A 23,828-nucleotide genomic window follows, 5' to 3' on the forward strand; every position below is an offset into this window, starting at 1 on the left:
TAGATAGTTGAAGAGATTTGCATTTTATGGATTATTTTCTTTTTTGAAGTAGGAGGGAAGGTTAACTACTGAGAACTGGAAACTGGGAAAGTAGAAAGGGTATTAAATAGTTCTTATGAAGAAAGAGAACTTCTGGTATAGTAAGTAAAATGTGTATTTACAACACACTGAAGTATTTAGAGATGATGGATTAGCCTTAAAATACTCTAGGGGGAGGATGGGTAGTAGGTGGTGGTATGGGTGAAATAAAATTGGGCATATAATGATATTTTTGAAGTTGGGTATGGGCACAAGAATTTTATGTTATTTGTTCTTTTTTTTTTTCTTTTTTCTTTTTTGACAGTCTCATTCTGTTGCCTAGGCTGCAGTGCAGTGGCGTGATCATGGCTCACTGCAGCCTCTACCTCCCCAGGCTCAGGTGATTCTCCACCTCAGCCTCCCGGGTAGCTCGGGTACAGGTGCACACCACCACACCCAGGTAATTTTTGTATTTTTTGTAGAGATGGGGTTTCAGCACGTTGCCCAGGCTGGTCTCAAACTCCTGGGCTCAAGAGATCCTCCTGCCTCGACCTCCCAAAGTGCTGGGATTACAAGCATAAACCACTGTGCCCATCCAAGGAGTTTTATTATACTGATTTATACTTTCATAGATGTTTGCAAATTTTTAAAAAGTTAAAAAAATCAAGATAAAGAGCAATAAATGACACACAAGATACACTGATAAAAGCCATGAAGTAAAATGGACAAAAACAAACTTCAAATAAAGCAAAACCAATAAAAATGCAAGGAGAGCTTCCAGTTTCTGGTCTGACATGTAAAGTTCCTTAATGTTGTCACTCTAGTTCTCATAATAAGAAAAAAGCAAAGAAACAGAAAATCAACAACTTTTCTTAGATCTTTCAGAGAACTAAGGTCACAGGACAAACTGCTACTTTGCAAACTGGAGAGACAGACAGGTGGAAACAGAGTCACAGCTTACAAGAAGCAGAAGCCCAAGAGCAGAAGATCAAAGATGGAGCCAATACAGGTAGGAAGACTTAACTGAAAAACTGCTGGAGGCTCAGTGTAGACTAGCTTCAGTGTTCAAAACTCCAAGGGTTCAGGGCAGGGGGGAACCCTCACACTTACACTTTTGTTGAGTTTTACCTCCAGGAATTCCACCAGATTCTCACTGTGAAGACTGGAGAAAAATACCTTTATGTTTCCAGCAGTAGCATGAGAAGGTAACCATTCTGAAATATGCCCAGAGCTCTCTGTTCTCCCTAACAGCCTGCCTTCAAAGAAAACTTTTACTACAGCTTAACTGACTTGGGTTTAACAAAAGCCTAACTGACCTGGGGAAAGGGAAATACTCAACTTCAGCTCCCTCTCATCCTCCTATCTCACCTAAGAAGACAGGGAAGCTGAGAAGCACTTGTGAAGGTCACAGCCCAGGGACAGAGGTTCACTAAAAGAGTGAGACCTAATGACAAGATGACAGAACACTTTTCCTATCCCAGTACTTCATCAACTGGGCTCCTGTATAACAGGGAATTACAGCCCAAAGCACTGTAATCATTATCTTTCATTTAAGAAGGAGTCTGTAGGGAAACCGACACACCAGAGGAGACAAAAACAAGGACACTAGAGGAAATAATTGCCTCCAACACAACAGCTACTGTGAACAGTATATACAGCCTAATTCCCAGTCAGATCAACCTTAAAACTTCCACAGTAAAGGTCTACCTTAGTTCCCTTTGCTTAATACATCATATCCAGCTTTCAATAAAAAATTACAGGGCATGCAGAAAGGCAAAAGACAAAACAAAACAAAACGTCCGAACAGACAAAGGAAGTATCAAAACAAGACTTATATATAGCAGGCATTTTGGAATGATCAGACCAGGAATTTAAAATAATTATGATTAACATGCTAAGGGTGCTAATGGAAAAAAGCAGACAACATACAAGAAGAGATGGTTAATGTAAGCAGAGAGATAGAAACTAAGAATCAAAACGAAATAGAAATAAAAAAACTGTAATAAATGAAGAATGCCTTGATGGACTCATTGGTAGATTGGACATGACCTAAGAAAGAATCAGTTAAGCTTGAAGATGCCAAAGGTGTAAATACACGTAGTAGGAATACAAGAAGAAGAAAGAGAGAAAGGCAAAAGAATAAATATTTGAAGTAATAATGATTGAGCAATTTCCAAAATTCATGACAGACCTCAAGCCACAGAACCAGGAAGCTCAGAGAACACCAAGCAGGATAAATATTGAAAAAATCTATACCCAAGCATATCATATTCGAACTGCAAAAAATCAAAAACAAAGAGAAAATCTTGAAACAAGCCAGAAAAAAGAAATGGAAGAAAATATGACTTGGATTCCATATAAAACTGTGATATAATTAAAAAAAGCTCATTTGAGGTTGAAACCATGAATTAGGGTGATATGGTTTGGCTGTGTCCCCACCCAAATCTCACCTTGAATTGTAATCCCCATAATCCCCACATGTCATGGGAGGGACCTGGTGGAAGGTAACTGAATCACAGGAGCGGTTTCCCCCATGGTGTTCTAGTGACAGTGAATTCTCAGGAGATCTGATGGTTTTATAAGCATCTGGCATTTCCCCTGCTGGCACTCATTCTCCTGCTGCCCTGTGAAGAGGTGCCTTCCACCATGATTGTAAGTTTCCTGAATCCTCCCCAGCCATGCAGAACTGTGAGCCTATTAAACCTCTTTTCTTTATAAATTACCCAGTCATGGGTATTTCTTCATAGCAGCATGAGAACGGACTAATACAGAGGGGGCAGTGCCAATATGCAGAGCTACAGGTTTTTCTTCAGAAATGCCCAGTATACTAGGCATAGGAGGGAATAAGAGATAGCTGGACTAACCCAGGGTTGAAATTTTCCCAGGCAGGTACACTGGAAAGTCAGTGATTTATAGGAGTTAAAGGTACTGGCAGAAGTAATGTTGGTGTGTGGTAACTAAATAAGGAGGTGGGCAAAGACAATACTGGGCTGATACAGGTCAAGAGACTAATGGTTTTAAAGTGGAACAGGTATAATTAGAGTAACAGAGTGGGAGGGCTGGAAAACAGGCTGTGGTCAGAGTTGGATAAATGAAATTGGGGTTTCAGAAGTGAAACCATTCTGGTAGATAAGGTCCGGGTTATGGCCATGGGAGTGAATAGCTAAAACTGAATATGAATAAAACACTCTGAAGTTTTCAAAATGGAGATGAAGGAATATGGGTGGGATCGGTTCATGAGCTCAGTAATTTTTTCCTCTTTCTATACACCTGATAGTCTGCCTATCAGGTGTGACAGAACACATAACCAGCAGAAGAGCTATTCAACTCATGAATTAACTCAAGTGGTAAAGAATACTATATGGGATGTATATTTTCTCTCTCAGTTTCACACTGGGTCACATCCAATATAACACTTTTTACTATGATCTGATGTCAAAGGAATATGAAGAAGAACTACTTTTTCAAGAAGTAAATAATTTCGCAAGTGGGCATACATTTGACATTTGTGATACTGGGTAAGTACACTGTGCATTTGTTTACATGCTGATAAAATTGTGATCTATGATATCAGTAAAATATCAGAGAGAAGGAAAATGATATGTGTGAAGGGCAGCTTAACAGGATCTTAATTTCAAAGAAAGTCATGAATGAATGGGAGGCAGATACATTATCTGCAGAAAAGCCCAAAGGTGCTGGGCGGTAACGGTAATCATTATAAAGGCAGCTCTGCATGTTGGACTTTACTTATGTGACTTTCCAAATGATTCTGTTCACTGTAAGATAGAAGTGGCTTAATATTTTAAGATAAGGAGACAGGAAGCCTTATGGATCTTAGAAGTGTCACCTGCCTGGCCAGGTGTGGTGGCTCATGCCTGTAATCCCAGCACTTTGGGAGGCTGAGGCAGGTGGATCACGAGGTCAGGAGATCGAGACCATCCTGGCTAACACGGTAAAACCCCGTCTCTACCAAAAATACAAAAAATTAGCCGGGCATGGTGGCAGGCACCTGTAGTCCCAGCTACTCGGGGGCTGAGGCAGGAGAATGGCGTGAACCCCGGAGGCGGAGCTTACAGTGAGCCGAGATCGCGCCACTGCACTCCAGCCTGGGGGACAGAGTGAGACTCCGTCTCAAAAAAAAAAAAAAAAAAAAGTGTCACCTGCCTTGGCTATGCAGCCCTTACTATCAAACTTTCACCTAGAACTTGTAAGTAAAATCAGTGGTTTCAAATATAACTTTTTAAAGTTATTACATGGCCACCATGTAATAATCAAAGAGCCACAGAATGGAGATATGGTTAGTTAGAGGGAGAAATGTAGGTCTGAATGTTTCACAAAGTGGGTAGATAATACCTGAATAACCAAGTTAATCTTTAGGCTGATGAATCCCATCCACAGTTTTACAGTGATATAAAAGTATATGGGTTGGACCAAACATTCACATGCATGCTGCAGTGACTGTGGTGACGCCTCATCCAGATCTTCTCTTCAGGACCTACACACTTATTCCCTGAGCTGGCCTGTGTTGGCTGCTAACAGCTCACAGCAGGGTTCCTACCTGGAGATTGTTCTTAGCCAAAGAGAGCTGCCTCATATAAACGTTAACACTTTCCTGGCGGCCTGTCTGGATGTGATGTGTGATTGATGTAAGAGTTCAAAAGCCGCGCCCCTCTGGCTCAGTTCGGGCCACATTTGAAGGATCATCCTAGCTCCAGAGCTCCCCATGCATCTTCTCCTTCTGCCACTGCTGCTTTCTTCACTACTTCAGAGGTGTTGCCCCCAGTTTGAGTCTAGATTATATCCCTGTGTCAGGGTCTGTTTCTACACTTCTTAAATATGGGAAGTTTCCCAACTATACATAAAATATTGTCAATGTAATGTTTAATGACACTGTTAAGAAAATGAGACAATAATGAGAACACCTAGTTTGTATTGCAGTTCCACTATTTAACAGCTCCATGACTTTGGATAATTTAACTTCTCTGAGTCTCAGTTTCCTTATCTTTAAATAGGGGCTAATTTCTTATGAAACAAGGATTACTACAAAGACCCCAAACAGTTCCCTGTACACACACACAAACACATGCATGCTTTCAAATACAATATTCTTATTACAGTTTACATGAATTGGTCTGTCAAAAACTAATTATTTTCACATTTGTTATTTCACTGAAACATTCTATTAGACAGCAAGTCAATATTAAGACTACACACAAAAAAGTCACTAATTGCCTACTATATGCTTGTCTCTGTGACCTATACCAGGTACACAAGATGACATGGTTCTTGACTTCAGGGGGTTACAGTCTCGTGTGGATAGGCATCTAATCTAAACAAGTGTAATGAAATATTATAAATGCCAAAATGTCTTAAAATAATTGGAGGGGTGGTCATTCTGCTAAGGATATCAGAAAAGGCTTCATAAAGACGACCGTTCAGGTAAGACATTTTTTTAGGAAAGGTACTTTACTTTCAGCACAGTTTTCTTGAGTAATGAAGGATTCTTTAATCACTGCCAGATAATAATGATATTTGATAATCTATAACAACTATTTTGTGTGTGTCTACTTATACATAGAATTTTCATAGACATATTTATAACAGATTTAAATTTACTTACTGTTATCTTACGAGGACAGTCATTAGAACACAGACCACTAAGAACTGTGGAAAAATAAACAACAGGCAATTATTACTATTATAAGTTTATATTTAAAGTGAGCTCTAATTTTCTCCCTAAGATCCATTAATATAACCTATTGATTCATAATCACAAGCAGAAACCAATTCAATTTCTTTAGATCTGAGCAAATTAAAGTTCTGTCGTTCACTTTATACCAATATTTCAAAAGCCTTTATTAAACTGTCAAGATGCTACTATTTTGTGAACTATATAGGTGAGATAAATTATGATTATATCATACCATACCTAAAATAGAACCTGTTGGTTCTATTTTCCAATTAGTTAGCTAAATTCCAAGGATGACTTAGATTCTGACAGAGGGGTGCCAAATGAGAACCAACTAAAATGTATACTAAGAAAAACATCTACATTCAGTACTTTATATCTCAAACTAGACTTTTTTCATTCATGTAATTCTGGGTCAAAGATTTTGGGTACCCTTGATAGCTAATATAGAGAGCATAACTATAAAATAATTGATGAGTCTACAACAAATATACAAAATAACTTAATGATACATTTATTGTATAACCAGCAAAAAGAGGTTAAAATATCTGAACAATCTTTATCTAAATAATATGAGTTCTGAAATAAAACCATATTTCTACCACTTTTGGTGAAGTGATACCTTTGATAAGAAAGCAGACATTATATGCTATCATTTTAAAATGCTATATGTTATAAGATAAAGAAAGAGAGCTGATAGTTCTCAGTAGGCACAAATTATTTTCTTAGTTATGAATATTTGTCTGTAGATTAAAATATATCCAGAAGAAAATGGTTTCTTTTGTTTGTTTATATTACATGACTATGGAATGACAATCATTCTAATATAAATGTCTGACTTAGGCAGGGTGTAATGATTTGAATGTTGCTATCCCCCCAAATTCATATCTTGGAACCTAATAACCAACGTGACAGTGTTAAGAGGTGGGGCCTTTGTGAAGACAGTAAGTCACGATGGCTCCATCCTCATGAATGGGATTAATGCCTTGACAAAAGAGGCTCCAGTAATTTCTTTTGACCCCTTCTGCCATGTGAGGACGTGGCAACAAGGTGCCATTTTTGAAGTAGAGGTGAGACCTTACCAGACACTGAATTTGCCAGTGCCTTGACCTTGGACTTCCCAGCCTCAAGAACTGCGAGCAATAAATTTCTGTTGTTTATAAATTACCCTAAGGTGTTTTTTTTCTTTTCTTTTTGAGACAGTCTCTTGCTCTGTCGCCAGGCTGGAGTGCAGTGGCACGATCTTGGCTCACTGCAACCTCCACCTCCTGGGTTCAAGCGATTCTCCTGCCTCAGCCTCCCTAGTAGCTGGGACTACAGGTGCACGCCACCACGCCCAGCTAATTTTTGTATTTTTAGTAGAGACGGGGTTTCACCATGCTGGCCAGGAAGGTCTGAATCTCTTGACCTTGTGATCCGCCTGCCTCGGCCTCCCAAAGTGCTGGGATTACAGGTGTGAGCCACTGGGTCTGGCCAGATATTTTTTTTATATTAATAGCAGCCTAAATGTACTAAGATACAGAGTATGTAAGGTAAAAGGCACCAAGAAATAAACATGATATATTTCATCACAAAAGAGAATACCTGTTCATTTACTATAGAATATTTACATTAAATACAACTTGAGGAAACAGTGAAATAAATATTTTACACTTGCAAGCAGTTTTCAATGTTTAAATTTCCTACCCCAGCAGAGTGCCTGGTTCTCACTCTTTTATTATGAAAACCCTAACTTCTCACTCTCCTTTTGTCTTCTTCCCTAAAGTTTAGGTAGATATTGGTACTTCTTTTCCAACTGTTCCAAAATGATTTGCATAAGCCTTCATTTACACCATTATCTTGCTGACCCACAGTTACTGATGCACACATATGTCTTTGCACGCAGATGTTACCTCTGCATCATTCTGTCCTTATTTTCTCAGGGTCTCACCCAACATATTTGCTCAATAAATACTTGTTAAAGGAGGAAAAAAGATGGCTTATTCAGGCTAGGCACAGTGGCTCATGCCTGTAATCCCAGCACTTTGGGAAGCTGAGGTGGGTGGATCGCTTGAGCTCAGGAGTTTGAGACCAGCCTGGACAACATGGAGAAACCCTGTCTACCAGAAAAAAAAAAAAAAATTAGCCAGATGTGGTGACACACGTCTGTGGTCTCAGCTACTCAGGAGGCTGAGGGAGAAGGATCACTTGAGCCGGGAAGCAGAGGCTGCAGTGATCTGAGATCACGCTACTGCACTCCAGCCTTGGTGACAGACGGAGATCCTGTCTCAAAAAAAAAAAAAAAAAAAAAAAAAAAAAAAAAAAAAAGATGGATTATTCAATAAGTGGTGCTGGATAATTGGTTACTTGGAAAAAAATAAAGTTAGAGTTTACCTCCCTACGTAAAATGTATATTTGACAAAGACATAATAATAAAAGAACTCTTAAACTTGAACAATAAAAAGACAACCCAGATGACAAATAGGAAAAGGATCTGAATAGGTATTTCTCCAAAGAAGATATACAGATGGCCACTGAGCTCATGAAAAGATGCGCAACATCATTAACCATCAGAAAAATATACAGAGGAATCATTATGAGATGCATGCCCATGTTCGTGGCAGCGTTAGTCACAACAGCCAAGAGGCGGAAGCAAGCCAAATGTCCACTGACAGACGAATGAATAAAATATGGTAAATACATAAAATGGAATATTATTCAGCCTTAAAAAGGAAGGAAATCTTGTCACATATTACAATATGGATGAACCCTGAAGACATTATGTTAGGATAAATAAGCAGTCATTTATTGTATAATTTCATTTAATGAGTTATCTAAAGTAGTCAAATTCACAGAGACAAAGTAGAATGGTGCTTAGTGGGGAGTAGGGGAAAGGGAAAAAAGGGAACTGTTTAATGGGTATAGAGTTTCAGCTTTGCAAGAAGAAAAAGTTCTGGAGATGTGTTTCACAACAATGCAAATATACATAACTCCACTGAACTATACCTTAAAAATGGTTAAGATGGCAAATTTTATGTGACACGTTTTTACCACAATTTAAAACATGGTTAAGATGGTAAAAAAAAAAAAAACTCACAATGAGTTAACATTTTATACACACTAAGATGGTTATAATAAAACAGTCCAAGAATAACAAATGTTGTTGAAGATGTGAAGAAATTGGAACTCTCATACATCTCTGATGGAAATGTGGAATGGTGCAGCTGCTTTGGAAAACAATCTGGCAATTCCTTAAAAGGCTGAACATAAAGTTCTCCTTTGACCCAGTAATTCATTTCCAGCTATATTCCAAGAAAAACAAAAAAACATATATCCAAACAGAAACGTGTACATCAGTGTTCATAGCAGTATTATTCATAATACCCAAAAGGTGGAAACCATCCAAATGTCCATCAAATGATGACTGGATAAACAAAATCTGGAATATACATGCAACAGAATATTATTTGGCAATGAAAAGGAATAAAGTACTGACGCATATTACAACATGGATGAATCTTGAAAACATTATGCTAAGTGTAAGAAGCCAGTCACACATAACCATATATTATATGACCCCATTTATATGAAATGTCCAGAATAGGCAAATCGATGGATACATAAAGTAGATGAGTGGTTGCCTGGAGCTGGGGGATGATGGGGGACTAAGAGTGACAGACAAGGCCGGGCGCGGTGGCTCATGCCTGTAATCCCAGCACTTTGGGAGGCCAAGGCAGGCGGATCACGAGGTCAGGAGATCGAGACCATCCTGGCTAACACAGTGAAACCCCGTCTCTACTAAAAATATAAAAATTAGCTGGGCGTGGAGGCGGGTGCCTGTAGTCCCAGCTACTTGGGAGGCTGAGGCAGGAGAATGGCGTGAACCTGGGAGGCGGAGCTTGCAGTGAGCTGAGATCGTGCCACTGCTCTCCAGCCTGGGTGACAGAGCAAGACTCCGTCTCAAAAAAAAAAAAAAAAAAAAAAAAAGAAAAGAAAAGAGTGACAGACAATAGGTACAGGGTTTCTTTCTGTGGTGATGACTATATTCTCAAATGATTGCAGTGATGGTTGCACCACGCTGAGAATATGCTAAAGCCATTAAATTGTATACTTCAAATGGGTCATGATATGGTATGTGAATTATATCTCAATAAAGCTATTACAAAATAAGAAAGATACCATAAAATTTTAAAAGACTAGTGACAAAGGGGGTGAACTTTTTGTAATATAACAGTATAAAGAGATACTATTGCTAATATAAAAAGAACTTCTAGATATCAGTTAGAAAATAATCCAACAGAAAACAAAGGATTTCAAGAAGCAATATCTGGAAGAGAAAATGCAAATAATCAAAAAAAAAAAAACACTGAGAAAGACACTCAACTGCACCAGTTAGGAAAAAACCAGTTTTATTCCCAAGAGATAGGTGAAAAAGAAAAGCATGATAAAATTGTCTGTAAGGAAAATAATAAATATATTATCACAAAGGGCTCTTTAACACATACTACAGTACATTTGATAAATCAATTAGAAAATAAGAAAGGACAAGGACTATAGATAGAAATAAAGATACAAATGCCTCTTAAATATATGAAAAAAATGCTGAACTTCATTCATTATAAGAACAATATGAAATAAAAATAGGACATATTTTTCACCTAACTGGCAAAGATCAAAAAGTTTAATAACCCCTTGGGTTGGTGAAGGTGTTAGGAAAAGAGCATTTTCATATATATACTGTAGGTCGAAGTAGAAAATTATACAATTTCTGTGAAGGGACATCTGTTAAAAAATACAATATAAAGTTCAAAACAAGGAAGAATTAATCTGTGGTATTGGAAATTACAATAGCAATTACTTTAGGTGAACTGGGTTAGTAACCAATAAGGGGGCTGGAGGGCACATTTTGGATGTTGGTAGCATGTTTCTTGATCTGGGTGTAATTGCATGGGTATGTTTACTGTGTTAAAATTTATAGAGCTGTGCACTTACGTATACTTTTCTATATGTTATATTTCAATAAAATGTTTATTTAAAAATATATATGTATTCTTTAACAATTCCATTTTTAATAATTTATCCTACAGGATATTCATTACAGCATTCATTCATTCATAATAAGAGATTGAAAACCACATGATATATGTGAATAAGGAACTCATTAAATTATGTTGTAACCATACTATATGATACTATTCAGTAGTTAAAGAAGTTTAAATTGCTTCTTTAACTACTGAATGTATTCTAGATTATACATATATATACGTATATGCATAAAATATCTTAGATACAAAGAGGTTGTCTCTGGGAAGAGAATTGTATCACTGGGAGATGAGTAAAAGGGAGAGCTACTTTTATCATATACTCTTGTAGTTTTTAATAGACCATCTGCATTACTTATTTTAAAAACAAATTCACTAGTGAAATAAAAATTAAGAACTCTCAGATGAGTATGTTGTAAACTAGATAGTGTCATATGCTGGTGAAAATATAAATCCCTACAACTTTCAGGGAAGATAATTTGTTATTATTGATTAACATTAAAAACACAGTCTCTTCAACTCATGTCTATGAAATACTGGAAACCAGATAAATATCCACTGAGAGATAAAAAGTGAAATAAATTGTGGAACATATATAACATTATGGAATGATATGGCGGTATCAGAAGAATGAGGGAGGCCTGTAAGTGCTGACTTGAAAGGGGGCTTATACTTTGTTAAGGTAAAAAAACCAAGATGCATGCAAATATGTTTCATAAAGTTCCATTTAAAAGTATGTGTTGGGCTAGGCATAGTGGCTCACTCCTGTAATCCAGCACTATGGGAGGCCAAGGTGGGTGGATTAGGAATTCGAGACCAGCCTGGCCAACATGGTGAAACTCCGTTTGTACTAAAAATACAAAAATCAGCCGGGAGTGGTGGCAGGTGCCTGTAATCCTAGCTACTCGGGAGGCTGGGGCAGGAGAATCGCTTGAACCTGGGAGGCGGAAGTTGCAGTGAGCTGAGATTGCACCACTGGACTCCAGCCTGGGCGATAAAGGGAGACTCGGTCTCTAAATAAATAAATGTGTTGGATGAATCTCAGACATAGTGTTGAGCAAAAGAAGCCAGGTGCCAAGAGCACATCCTGTATGATTTCATTTACATCATGTTCAAAAACAGGGCCTTATGCATCTCTTCCATCTGGATGTTTGCCTGTATCCTTAGTAATACCTTTTATAATAAGCAGGTAAACGTAAGTAAAGTGTTTCCTTGAGTTCTGTGAGCTGCTCTAGCAAATCAAACCCGAGGAGGGGGTCATGGGAACCCTGATTCATGGCCAGTTAGTCAGAAGTACAGGTCCTGACCTGGGACTTGTGATTGGCATCTGCAATGTGGGGCAATCTTGAGGGGCTGAGCCCTCAACCTATGGGATCTGACAGATTATCTCTAGGTAGATAGTGTCAGAATTGATTGATTGGTTGGTGTACGGAAGGGGAAGGCAGAATCCCTACATATTTTGGTGACCAGAGATAAAATATTCTGTGTTGTAGTGACTGTGTGAGAGTAGACGAAACAAAGTTTGGTTTTGTCCTGTCTCTTATGTTATGCATAATTGCATGGTATTCCATCTTGTGTGTGTGTGTGTGTGTATTTACCCCTCTGTATGTTATGGACTGAATGAGTACCCCCTCCCTCAAAGTCATATGTTGAAGCCCTAACCCCCAATGTGGCTGTTCTTGGAGACAGGGCCTCTAAGGAAGCAATTAAGGTTAAATGAGGTCACAGGGAGAGGATCAGTGTCTCCTAATAAGTGAGCTTGCTGTTTCTCTCTACATGCACATGAAAAGAACATGTGAGAGCACACTGAGATGGCAGCCACCTAGAAACCAGGAGATGAGGCTGCTCAGAGTGCATCTACCTTCCCAGCACTTTGATCTTTAACTTCCTAGCTTCTAAAACTGTGAGAAATAAATTTCTGTTAAGACACTCAGCCTGCGGTATTTTGTTATGGAAGCCTGAGCAGACTAATACACATACATACTTCCTTTTAAAAAACATTTTTAGGCCGGGTGCGGTGGCTCATGCCTGTAATCCCAGCACTTTGGGAGGCTGAGGCGGGTGGATCACCTAAGGTCAGGAGTTCAAGACCAGCCTCGCCAACATGGTGAAACCCCGTCTCTACTAAAAATACAAAAAAATTAACCAGGCATGGTGGTGTGTGCCTGTAATACCAGCTACCAGGGAGGCTGACACAGGAGAATCTCTTGAACCCAGGAGGTGGAGGTTGCAGTGAGCTGAGATCATGCCATTGCATTCCAGCATGGGCAACAAGAGCAAAACTCCGTCTCAAAAAAAAAAAAAAAATTACGGAGATGAAATCATACTACATACTATTGTGTAATTCCCCCACACTTATTACTTCAACCCATAATTGCATGGTATTCCATTTACGTGTGTGTGTATTTACCCCTTCTTTTTATTAGGATGTTTAGGTTCTTCCCCTCCTCATACCCCAATTTTTTTTCCTCCTAAAAACACCATTGGCAAGATCAGCTTTATGGACCTGGTACATTTATACATAGATCTTTGGCACATCTCTGACAATTTCCTTGGAATAAATGTATACAACAGAATTTCTGGGTTCAATCTGAAAGCTTTTGATATACACAATGAAACTATTCTCCAGAAAAGACTATCAAACATCTAAAAAGACCATTTATTTATCTTCTGGCAAGTGCCAAGCTGTGAACACATGAATTTTCTTTTACAAATGGTCTTCCTTAATCTTCATATCAAGACTGTGAAGTAATTCTAATTGTCCCCTGCCTCCTCCTTTTTTTTTTTTTAAATGAAGAGGAAACTGAAGAACTGAAGATTCGGACCATACTCACGGTCACAAGGTGAATGGAACTCTTTTGCAAGACTATGTGGCCACTGCTTTCAACAAGCAACAAGAAACTAACTCATTTAAGGAACACATTGTCCTACTATGATAGGAGATGAGAAATCGATGAACTATTGGGTTATTTTCTGTATAAGATAAAATGTCTGTGTCTTGGTTAGCATAGTCTAGAGTATTTACTAATATATCACATAATCACATTAGTATTAATCACATAATACAATTCAAAAATCATGTAATAGTTTCTTCCATTTTGTGTACAATAAGCTAAAAACTTGGTTCTTGCATCTGTTTTTGTTTTTTCACAAGACCTCCTGTCAAATTTGAAGTTTCACATTATAACATTAGGATCACATGATAAGACTTAAATGTAACCTTACCTTTGCCACATCTTTTCTCCACTAAGAAATTTTATACAATAAAGTCAAACTAGGTATTAAACATGAAAAAATATGATACATATTTGCCACAGATATGTGTTATAAAAAGGGGTGTCTACATAATACAAATAGAGTATGCATTTCCTTGGTTTTTGCAACCACAGATTCAAGGAGAAACAATACTAACCCTTGATTAATTATCATGCTGGTTCATAATATTGTTTAATTAGGAATTCTGAACTCTCTACATAATATTTTAAAGGTTAATCTGTGTCCACTCAGAAATTATTTTACCTACAGAACTTGACCGTTTCCCAGTGACATCTATACGGCTATGCAGCAGGTGAGGCTGACTCAGACTGCGTGGCTTCTGGGCTCTACTAGCTATGTATGTTTGACGTAAGGTAGGAAAATATGTCTTTAGCTACATTCAGTAATGATACTGCTTTTGTTAAGGAGTGCTACAGAAGGATGAAATTTTACTTTTAGCTTTGGTTTTACCACTCAAATTCTCTGTGACCCACCCTTTAGTTTTCTTTTTTGAGACAGTCTCACTCTGTTGCCCACGCTGAAATGCAGTGGCACCATCTTGGCACACTGCAACCTCTACCTCCTGTGATTTTCGTGCCTCAGCCTCCCAAGTAGCTGGGATTACAGGCGCCTGCCACCACACCTGTATTTTTAGTAGTGATGGGGTTTCACCATGTTGACCAGGCTGGTCTCGAACTTGGGGCCTCAAGCGATTCGCCTGCCTTGACCTCCCAAACTGCTGGGATTCCAGGTGTGAGCCACCACGCATGGCCTAGTTTTCTTATAAGAAATAAAGAGGACACCCACTCTCATACTATCTTCTTCCCCTCTTGAGTTAATGAAATTTGAAAATGTCTGAAAAACATTAGGTTTCTTGAAATTTACAGACCATATAAAGAAAATTTTTATTCTCATTTTTTCCCCTCTTATTGCTCAATATATTAAAGGGACAGACTCATCAGGAATATGGTTTCAATCACAGTTTATTACAATTAGATGTAAATTCTTCATAAAAGGCAGAACTGATTTAAATACTGCTGGAAAACACAACAGAGTGTAAGTTTTATATGTATGTTAGTAGTTCATCTTCTGTTATTAATAATCTGCTACTACAGAAACTAAGTCTTTAGGTCATGAGTGTTGATAAGGGTAAACCTCAAGGCAAATATCTGACACCAATGCTGGCTCAAAGCTGTAAGTGACACTCCTTTCAAGCTTCCTATTCATTTGGCACAGAAGATCTCAAGTAGGGCCACGTCTTGCTGTGTTAGCTAATGAAAGATGTGATCATGGGCAAATCACTTCACCTCTCTCTCTTTTATGGTTTTACAAAAACATTTAAAGTAAGAGAGTTGGATGAAATAATTTATAAGGTTTATAAAAACCTCTAAACTGGAGTTTTTATAAACCTTATAAATTATTTCATAATTATTTGATTCCAAACCGGGATCTATATTGTTATCTGGTAGTTTCAGGTGCTTAATACTCACCCTAGCTCAGAGGGAAGTAGCCTGGGTTTAAAGGGCTCTTTGTGTAAGTTTGCTCACATGTGACAAAATTATCTAGAGAACAGAGCCTTGAATAGTCTGGGTCTGAATGAACGAGGCTGGATCATGGATGATGCATCCTCTCAATGTCAGAAATGCAGAGCAGAACCAGAAATGGAACTTGCTATTATGTAAGCTAATTTTCTGCATTCTCTTTTTCCTTACAGCATATGTAACATTACATACATACTCACGTATTTTCATCTAAAACTTAAATATAGGATACTATTATAGGAAGCAATTGTGTAAAGCAGAAGGCACATGATAAACAATAAATGTTAGCTATTACTGTTTTGTTTATAAAACAAACTATAGATTCTATCATTCTGGATTTCAGGATTTAGAGGTATCAGCTTTCATTGCTGCAGCTTCTTTCAGTGTGCCTGAAACTTCAGAGACCAGCAGAAGCAGGCAGAGAATGCTCAGTGCTCATGGTGGTTATATCTACTAAGTGGCAAAGAGCACAGCTTTTCTAAAATACTTTTCCTGACTTTCCAAATGTTTTACAATAGGCTCTCTTATTTTTGTAATCAGAAAACAAAACTAAATAAATACTAAACCAAAACCTTACCAATAAAAAAAAGAAATAATGTGTTAAAGTTCTCTGGCATAATCAAAAAAGTAAAAGGATAGACTGATGGTGATTCTACTAATGTCACCCTGAAATTATAATTTAAAAACTCCACAATGTCAAGCTTATGAACAAGTAAAAATTATTTAGTCTATTAAATGAGTGCAAATATGTAATTTCCCCAGTGATATCAGAATAAAAATTTCATCACCTGTGCTTCAGTTAGGTTAAAAACAAACACTATTAAATGTGCCAAGGCTGAATTTACTATGATTACAGCACAAGCCCATTTTTTAAAAGTGAGACAGTTATATTACTGATATAAAAATATAGGTTTATGGGTGAAGTGCAACTTATTTTTTTAAGTAAGTATAATAAATGGGAAGGTATGCTAAAATACATAAAGGGCCCATTATGGAAAAGGGAAATTTAACAGGACAGACACCTGTATGCAATTCTAGCCTTCTACTATTTGTGTTCTTTGCCCCTGTGAGCTTCTTGAAGGCAAGAACTGTTTTTGTTTGATTTTTAAGTGTCTCTCTGTATTGCTTAGTTCAAGTGTAACTCTCTCTGTGTTGCTTAGTTCAAGTGTAACTGAATGTTTTTTCACTAGCTAATTTTGGCTAACTCTAGAAGTTTAAGAATTTTTAATAATTTCATAAGCTTTTGTAATTACATATTATTTGTAATCATACTATGGGCTGGGCACAGTGGCTTATGCCTGTAATCCCACCACTTTGGGAGGCCAAAGTGGGTGGATCACTTGAAGTCAGGAGTTTGAGACCAGCCTAGCCAACACAGTGAAACCCCATCTCTACTAAAAATACAAAAATTAGCTGAGTGTGGTGGTGTATTCCTGTAATCCCAGCTACTTGGGAGGCTGAGGCAGGAGAATTGGTTGAACACAGGAGGCAGAGGTTGTAGTGAGCCAAGATCATGCCACTGCACTCTAGCCTGGGTGACAAAGCGAGACTGTGTCTCAAAAAAGAAAAAGAAATTACAAAAATTCTACACAGGATTATTATAACATTGTGTAATATCCTTTTAAATGAGCTGTTCCAAAAAGTAATTTCTAATACTCCTAGGGACTTTTAAAACCAAATTTGTTTTTAAAGATTAAAAAAATATGAAAACAGCCTATTCACAAATAAAAAGCAGTAATTAAAACACTTGATGAGCTATGTGAAATACTGGTTATTAGGAGATTTAATTTGTAGTTTAAAACGTGGACAATGGGATGTGCAATTTGTAAGTTTCTTTTAACATGATAATGCTTAGGATTTTATCATTTCATGTTAAACCATACTGTATGTTACAGTCCATGTATTCTTAAAGATATTTAAAGTATAAAAATTTGGCTTCTAGCATTGTGATTCAGTTTATATTAGCTATTTCACACAAATGTCAAAACCAAAACCCAAATATGGCAATAATCGTGCATAAATACTGTAACACTAAGCCAACGTGCAGGTTGGGAGAAGGATGAGTTAAATAGCCAAAGCTGTAAAGGTCAATACTGTATAATGGTTTTAGTTGTGTTTAAAGTAAAAAATTCCTGCCTGGATTCTGAGTGACTATTCATATTCCTTCTCTGAAAATGTCTTTAAGCTTTGTTTCTTTAAGACATACGAACACAAAAACATTATCACCTCTTTAAAAATTACTCAAGCTTTGAGCACATGTGTAAAATCAAGTACCTGCTTCCAGACACTCTTGTCATTTAGACGACATTATTTTAGATATTCTATGGAAGATTTTTTGGTCTGTTATTGATTACCTAGCTTTCATTAATTATTTTATTAAATTGTAAAATCATATGCTCTTTGTAAAAAAAATACAGAAACATATATTTTTGAAGCAATTTTAATCTTGTTCTTTATGTGTACAAACATATTAAGTATCAAATATGGTAGTTATATAATATATAACTATATAAATATATATACATATATTTCATACACATATAAATTTGTTAAAATTTTTGCTAAAGTCAGGAGCAGTTTGATCTTTAAGAACATATCAAATAAAAAAATGGTAAGTATGTGACATGATGGATATGTTAATTTGTCTGATTTAATAATTTCACAAGGTATACATATACTAAAAGATGATATTGTACCCCTTAAATTAAAAAATGTTAAACAAGGAATTAAAAAACAGAAAACATATTGGTTCCAGGTCAGTATGTTTGAAATAACTTCTAGGAGACAATTTCAAAAACAAAACATATTATTTACCTTCCTTAATTCCCTAAATGTCACTGCAATATTCAAAAATAATAAATGACAGATATCTTGAGAAATTCTTAAAGGATACTGAATAGGTGAGTAAGATTGAGAAAGAGCTAATTAGTGTTGAGCAGGTCAGAGAGCTACTGGGGCAATGGGGGTGGACCCCCCAGCAGCTCATTGGGAAACCTTTCAGCTCAGAGCTGCGGCAGCTGAGAGGGGAAACATGCCAGGGCTGAGGAAAGAAGGGGAACGGAGGGTCTCTGGAAAACAGGCTCGAGGCTTGTGACAGGAAAAGCTGCATTTGTTACTTGGTAGTTCTTGGTAGCTAAGTAAAGTAGGGGATTTGCTGGTGCTTCTAGTCAGTGCCCTATATAACTGCACAGTGTTGCCCAAAACACAAACTTTTTAGCATAGAGGATGAAACAACACAAAAAAGCTCAGCAAAGCAGTGAGTTCCTCCCTGTAACATCCTCTCATTACTTCCCACTGGAATGCACAAATGTGTTCAGACTCAGAGAGTCTGTCGACGCCCTCGGTTGAGGCCACAGGAGTAAGTCAGGGCTCTTGTGTCTCTTGCTAGTGACTTTCACAGAGAAGGCAGTTGGAGTTCAACTCTAAGGCATCACTTCAGCTCTCCTGTCTGAGAGCCCTCAAGCCACCACTTTGCTCAAATATAGCTTCTACCCCTGGTGGGCTCCCAGCTTGTGAGCCCCAAAGGGGAAAGGAAAAAGGAAGCATTGGCAATTGTCTGATGGGCAGAAGTATACAGTGACCCACCCCGCCCGCACTACCCACCAACACTGATTCTTTTAAGAAATGTAAGCAGAGAAAACTCCTCATGCACAAGAAGCAAAGCAACAGCTTAAGAGAAGGAAGACTAACAGGAATAATCATATAAATGGCCCCCACCTAAACAGAACATGCACAAAGGAACAGGAGGGAATTTCAAAGATGAGCATATTACAGTAGCCCCCACTTATCCAAAGGGACATGTTCCAAGAGCACCAGTGGGTGCCTGAAACTGTGCAGAGCACTGAATCCTAAATATGCTGTTTTTTCCTATATGTACATACCTATGATAAAGTTTAATTTACAAATTAGGCATAGTAAGAGACTAACAACAATAAACTAATAATAAAATAGAACAATTGTAACAATAAACTGTAATAAAAGTTATGTGAATGTAGTTTTTCACTCTGAAAATATTTTCTTATACTGTACTCACATCTTTTCAGAATACAGTTGACTATGGGTAACTAAAACCACAGAAAGTGAAACTGTGGATAAGTGGGGACTACGCTATATGCAAGAAGAAAATAGAGCAATGTTTATAAAATTCTGTAATAGCGAACTTACTGTTAACAGTAAGAGCAAGAGAAAGATATTTTAAGACATACCAGTACTCAGAAAATATATTAACCTAAGTACAATTTTTCTGAAAATAACTTGAGAAAATACTTCACCAAAAGAAATAGGGGAAAGTGTGGTATATAAGAAAAAAGGTGGCAATAAGGCTGGCAAAATTTGTTTAATTACTGATAATATGGTTGTGAATTATTAAGAAAGGATTTATAAAATGGAAGGCACAAAAAGTAAAACAAAATTAATCATCCAGAAATTAAACTTCCATACTATTTCAACAAAACCCAGACGCAGGCAAGGGGAATAAAAGCTTTCCCATTAAGTATCTGCTTTTGGAGAAAAAAGAAAAAAGAAAGCTTTCCCAAAGGAAAGGTCTCATCTTGTTTGGTAAACAAAGGTGAAGATACTGTTACAATTTTAAAAGTCCTAGGGGAAACAGGGTTCATCCAGGTTTGTTAGAAATGAGTTAAGTTCTAGACTAGAATTAAGATTCAGAACCTCCAAGTGTATCTGACAGGAATAACAATAAAAGATGAGAGCTAGTAACTAGTCTTGATTCAGGGGAGAGGAGACCCCACAATTCTGTAATACGCAAGGTCCCCGTCTTCATGTAAGTGCTGTGGATCTGCTGTGCTGTGCATAAGAAGCAGAAGGGAAGTTTACATTGCCATGGCCACATATAAAAGCTTAAGTATCCCCAATTTCCTTAACTGAAAAACAGTGGCATTTAGTATAGGCTGGTTTGAGATTAGAGTAACAGAATAATTTAAGAGCAAAATCAGCTGTGGACATTGCCGATGGCTGTGAAGGGTAATTACGTGCTAGTAACTGACTTAAGGCAAACAACCGATAATCAAAGGAAAGAGTGGAAGGGCATCTTAAAACAACTAGAAGGTTATTTTTCTTCCAAATGATTGCTTTAAATTGGGATCTCATTTCCTGTGACCTTTCTGTAAATTACATTATTAATATTTATGTTAATATCTTTAATGCAAAGTTATCCTGTTTTCTAAAACTAAAACCTCCTGCACCAAATTGGCTATCTATGGGTCTCAGCTTGGAGATGTGTGGAGAATCCTCTCCTCAGGATAATGTTACTGAGACTGCAGGGTGACTTGTCCTGATTTAGGGTGGTAAGTTGAAGGCCAGGGATTCTTAAACTCCAGATTAGAGATTCTCAAGACTCTCTTCAGTTTTCTGTTTTAACTTTTTACTACAGAACATTTCAAACAAAAGTATAAACATATATAAAACTGAAAAGAATAGCAGAATGAACCTCACACACATTTCTCACAATTTCAAAAACTGTCAACAACACATGGCCAACCTTGTTTCATGTATACCTAGCTTCCACATCCCTGGATTACTTTAAAGAAGGGCTCAGACATGTCATTTCACTGTCAGGTAGTTTGCTGTCTCACTATTTAATGATGTAAAGGCTACATTTTCCTAAGCAGGACCATGATGTGTTCTGAGTATTCTGTTATTATGATTATAAGTTAGGGCAGTGGTCCCCAACCTTTCTGGCACCACAGATGGGTTTTGCAGAAGAAGGACAATTTTTTCACAGATGGGGGTTAGATGGATGATGGTTTCAGGATTGTTCCACCTCAGATCATCAGGCATTAGTTAGATTCTCATAAGGAGCACACGACCTAGATCCCTCACATGTGCAGTTCACAATAGGCGTCGTGCTCCTACGAGAATCTAATGCTACTGCTGCTCTGACAGGAGACAGAGCTCAGGTGGTAATGCCAGTGATGGGGTGTGGCTGTAAATACAGGGGAAGCTTTGCTCGCCCTCTGGCCGTTCACCTCCTGTTGTGCGGCCTGGTTCCTAATAGGTCTCAGACTAGTACTGGTCTGCAGCCTGGGGTTTGGGACCCCTGCGTTAGGGTGTGCTTTAACAATAAAAACTAGAGTAATTTTATTGGAACAATTTTTAAAAAATTCAACAGATACCTATAAAGGGCCTACTATACACCAGACATGAGTATCAATGGACAGAACTAACTAAATATGCACATTTTGACTTGAGTTTTCTAACAACTAAACTGACTCATAAAAGAAGTCTGTGTTGCATTATGAGGAGGTGAGGTCTCCTTTAGTACAAAGCATTCAAGCAGAAGCTAAGATGTTGCATTAGGTTAGACTTGGGCAAGATGCCTTTTGAGATTTTCCCCATCTCTAAGATCTTGTTTTTGTAATTTAAAAAAATGTAAATGAATAAATGCCAAGGAAGAACTTGGGACCCTAAATTATATGCATACATTTTCCCACGTGGATAATTTCTAAATGATCAATACAAAAAAAAGTCAGACCTTCTTTTGCCTCACCCTGAGAACTGCCTACTCTCTTCAGCATATTATTATTATTATTATTATTACAACTGGGAATTGGAATATCTTATCAATGTTACAAAAACCCTATGCTCTGATTCCCATCCGTTCTACCTGGCTGGGGACCTCTGTGCGAGGGAAGAACTTGCAGACTTGAGCATGGAAAGCAGTGGAGTCGCAGGCCCTCATGCTAGTCAGCAAAACTCACAAGTATAGACAGTTCAATCACATTCTATTTTAAGAGTATAAAACAGAACTTTTAGTATAAAAGTAGTTTCAAGGCTTGAATAAAAGAACTTGCTGAGCACAGGGAGAACTTGATTTGTTTTAACAATATACAGATTAATATCTCTTGCACTTGAAATTTTCCTTAGTACTTAATGCGTAACATCTGTCCTAGAAAGAATTAAACTTTAATCTGTCCAGGTATGCACAGGCACATACCACATTCAGATGAACTAAGTAATAAATCTGTTTTTTTTTTAAGCTTCAGACTTGAGAAAATAGTTCCTTTAAAGTACACTGGCTCCAGCCTGGCCAACATGGCAAAAACTCGTCTCTACTAAAAATACAAAAAATTAGCGAGGCATGGCAGCACATGTCTGTAATCCCAGCTACTTGGGAAGCTGAGGCATGAGAATCGCTTCAACCTGGGAGGCGGAGGGTGCAGTCAGCCAAGATCGCGCCACTGCACTCCAGTCTGGGCAACAGAGCGAGACTCTGTCTCAAAAAAGTTTATTGAAGTACACTGGCAAAATTCAAATGAAAGAAGGAAAAATCCCACAGTTATCTCATTAAACAGAAAGAAAACAATATTTTGAAAGAGAATTATTAATTTAAATTTAACGTATATTTTTGAAGCAAATCACACTTATGCTAGGTTGGAGCAAAATGGTTAGTTTTACAGGAGCCCATTAAAATAATGAGAGGAAAAACTCACTGTCACTCATCGTGTGTTACTCTTTCTGTGCATTTTTGGTGTAAGCCTGAGAAATTATGTAAATTAGAGTTTCTAGTCACACAGAATCTGCAAAAGATGGGTAGACTTGAGAAGTTAAACCAGGAAAGGCATTTCAATCTTTTCAAGAAATGAACGACTGACTTAGTTGTGTCCCTAATATCAGCAAACAGGTCAAGGTGGAAATCTGACTTTGAATTGGAGTTTCACCTATTTTGGTAGAATGCTTCTTAGAGACACAGATAAGTCAGAGGCATCAAGTGTTGCTTAAGTACTAGAGAAGAAGGGAACACTGTTAATCAAGATAGCCAATCCATGCCTCAAAAGATAGCTGGACATTTATTTGACATAAATTTATTGAATGTCTCCTATGTACCAGGCCCTGTGTTAGGCACCCAGCAATCAAAGACAAATAAGACAGAGGCTGCTCTTAAGTTGCTTAGATCATTAAAGCATACTAGGAGTAAGAGAGATGTTAATGTGAATGACACAAATAAATAAGCCTAGATTTCAGAGTGCTTGCCAAGCATTCTGAAATGGATGGAGGAAGGAGAGATTAAATGTGATATTAAAATAAATGAAGACTAAAAATACGCTGCTTTTCACCAAGAAGGATGATGCTCGTGAGCAAAGGTAAAATAACTGATTTTATTTTATTTTTTTATTTTTTTTTTCAGACAGAGCCTTGCTCTATAGCCCAGGCTGGAGTGCAGTGATGCCACCTTGACTTACTGCAACCTCCGCCTCCCAGGCTCCAGCCTCAGCCTCCTGAGTAGCTAGGACTACAGTCACACGTCACCACACCCAACTAAATTTCATATTTTTTATAGAGACAGGG

The 23,828-nt window shown here is 37.6% G+C and overlaps 1 protein-coding gene across 2 annotated transcripts in view; it reads right to left on the reverse strand.

Annotated features, from left to right (window-relative positions):
- Positions 1–23,828, reverse strand: part of ITFG1 (integrin alpha FG-GAP repeat containing 1) — a 255,382-nt gene that overhangs the window by 74,225 nt on the left and 157,329 nt on the right. For both annotated transcript variants that reach the window (XM_520622.6, XM_054669342.2), the window contains exon 13: positions 5,639–5,682. In XM_520622.6, the coding sequence (XP_520622.2) occupies positions 5,639–5,682 (44 nt within the window). The remainder of the gene's footprint in view (positions 1–5,638; positions 5,683–23,828) is intronic.

Source organism: Pan troglodytes, chromosome 18 (genome assembly GCF_028858775.2).
Source record: "Pan troglodytes isolate AG18354 chromosome 18, NHGRI_mPanTro3-v2.0_pri, whole genome shotgun sequence".
NCBI lineage: Eukaryota > Metazoa > Chordata > Mammalia > Primates > Hominidae > Pan > Pan troglodytes.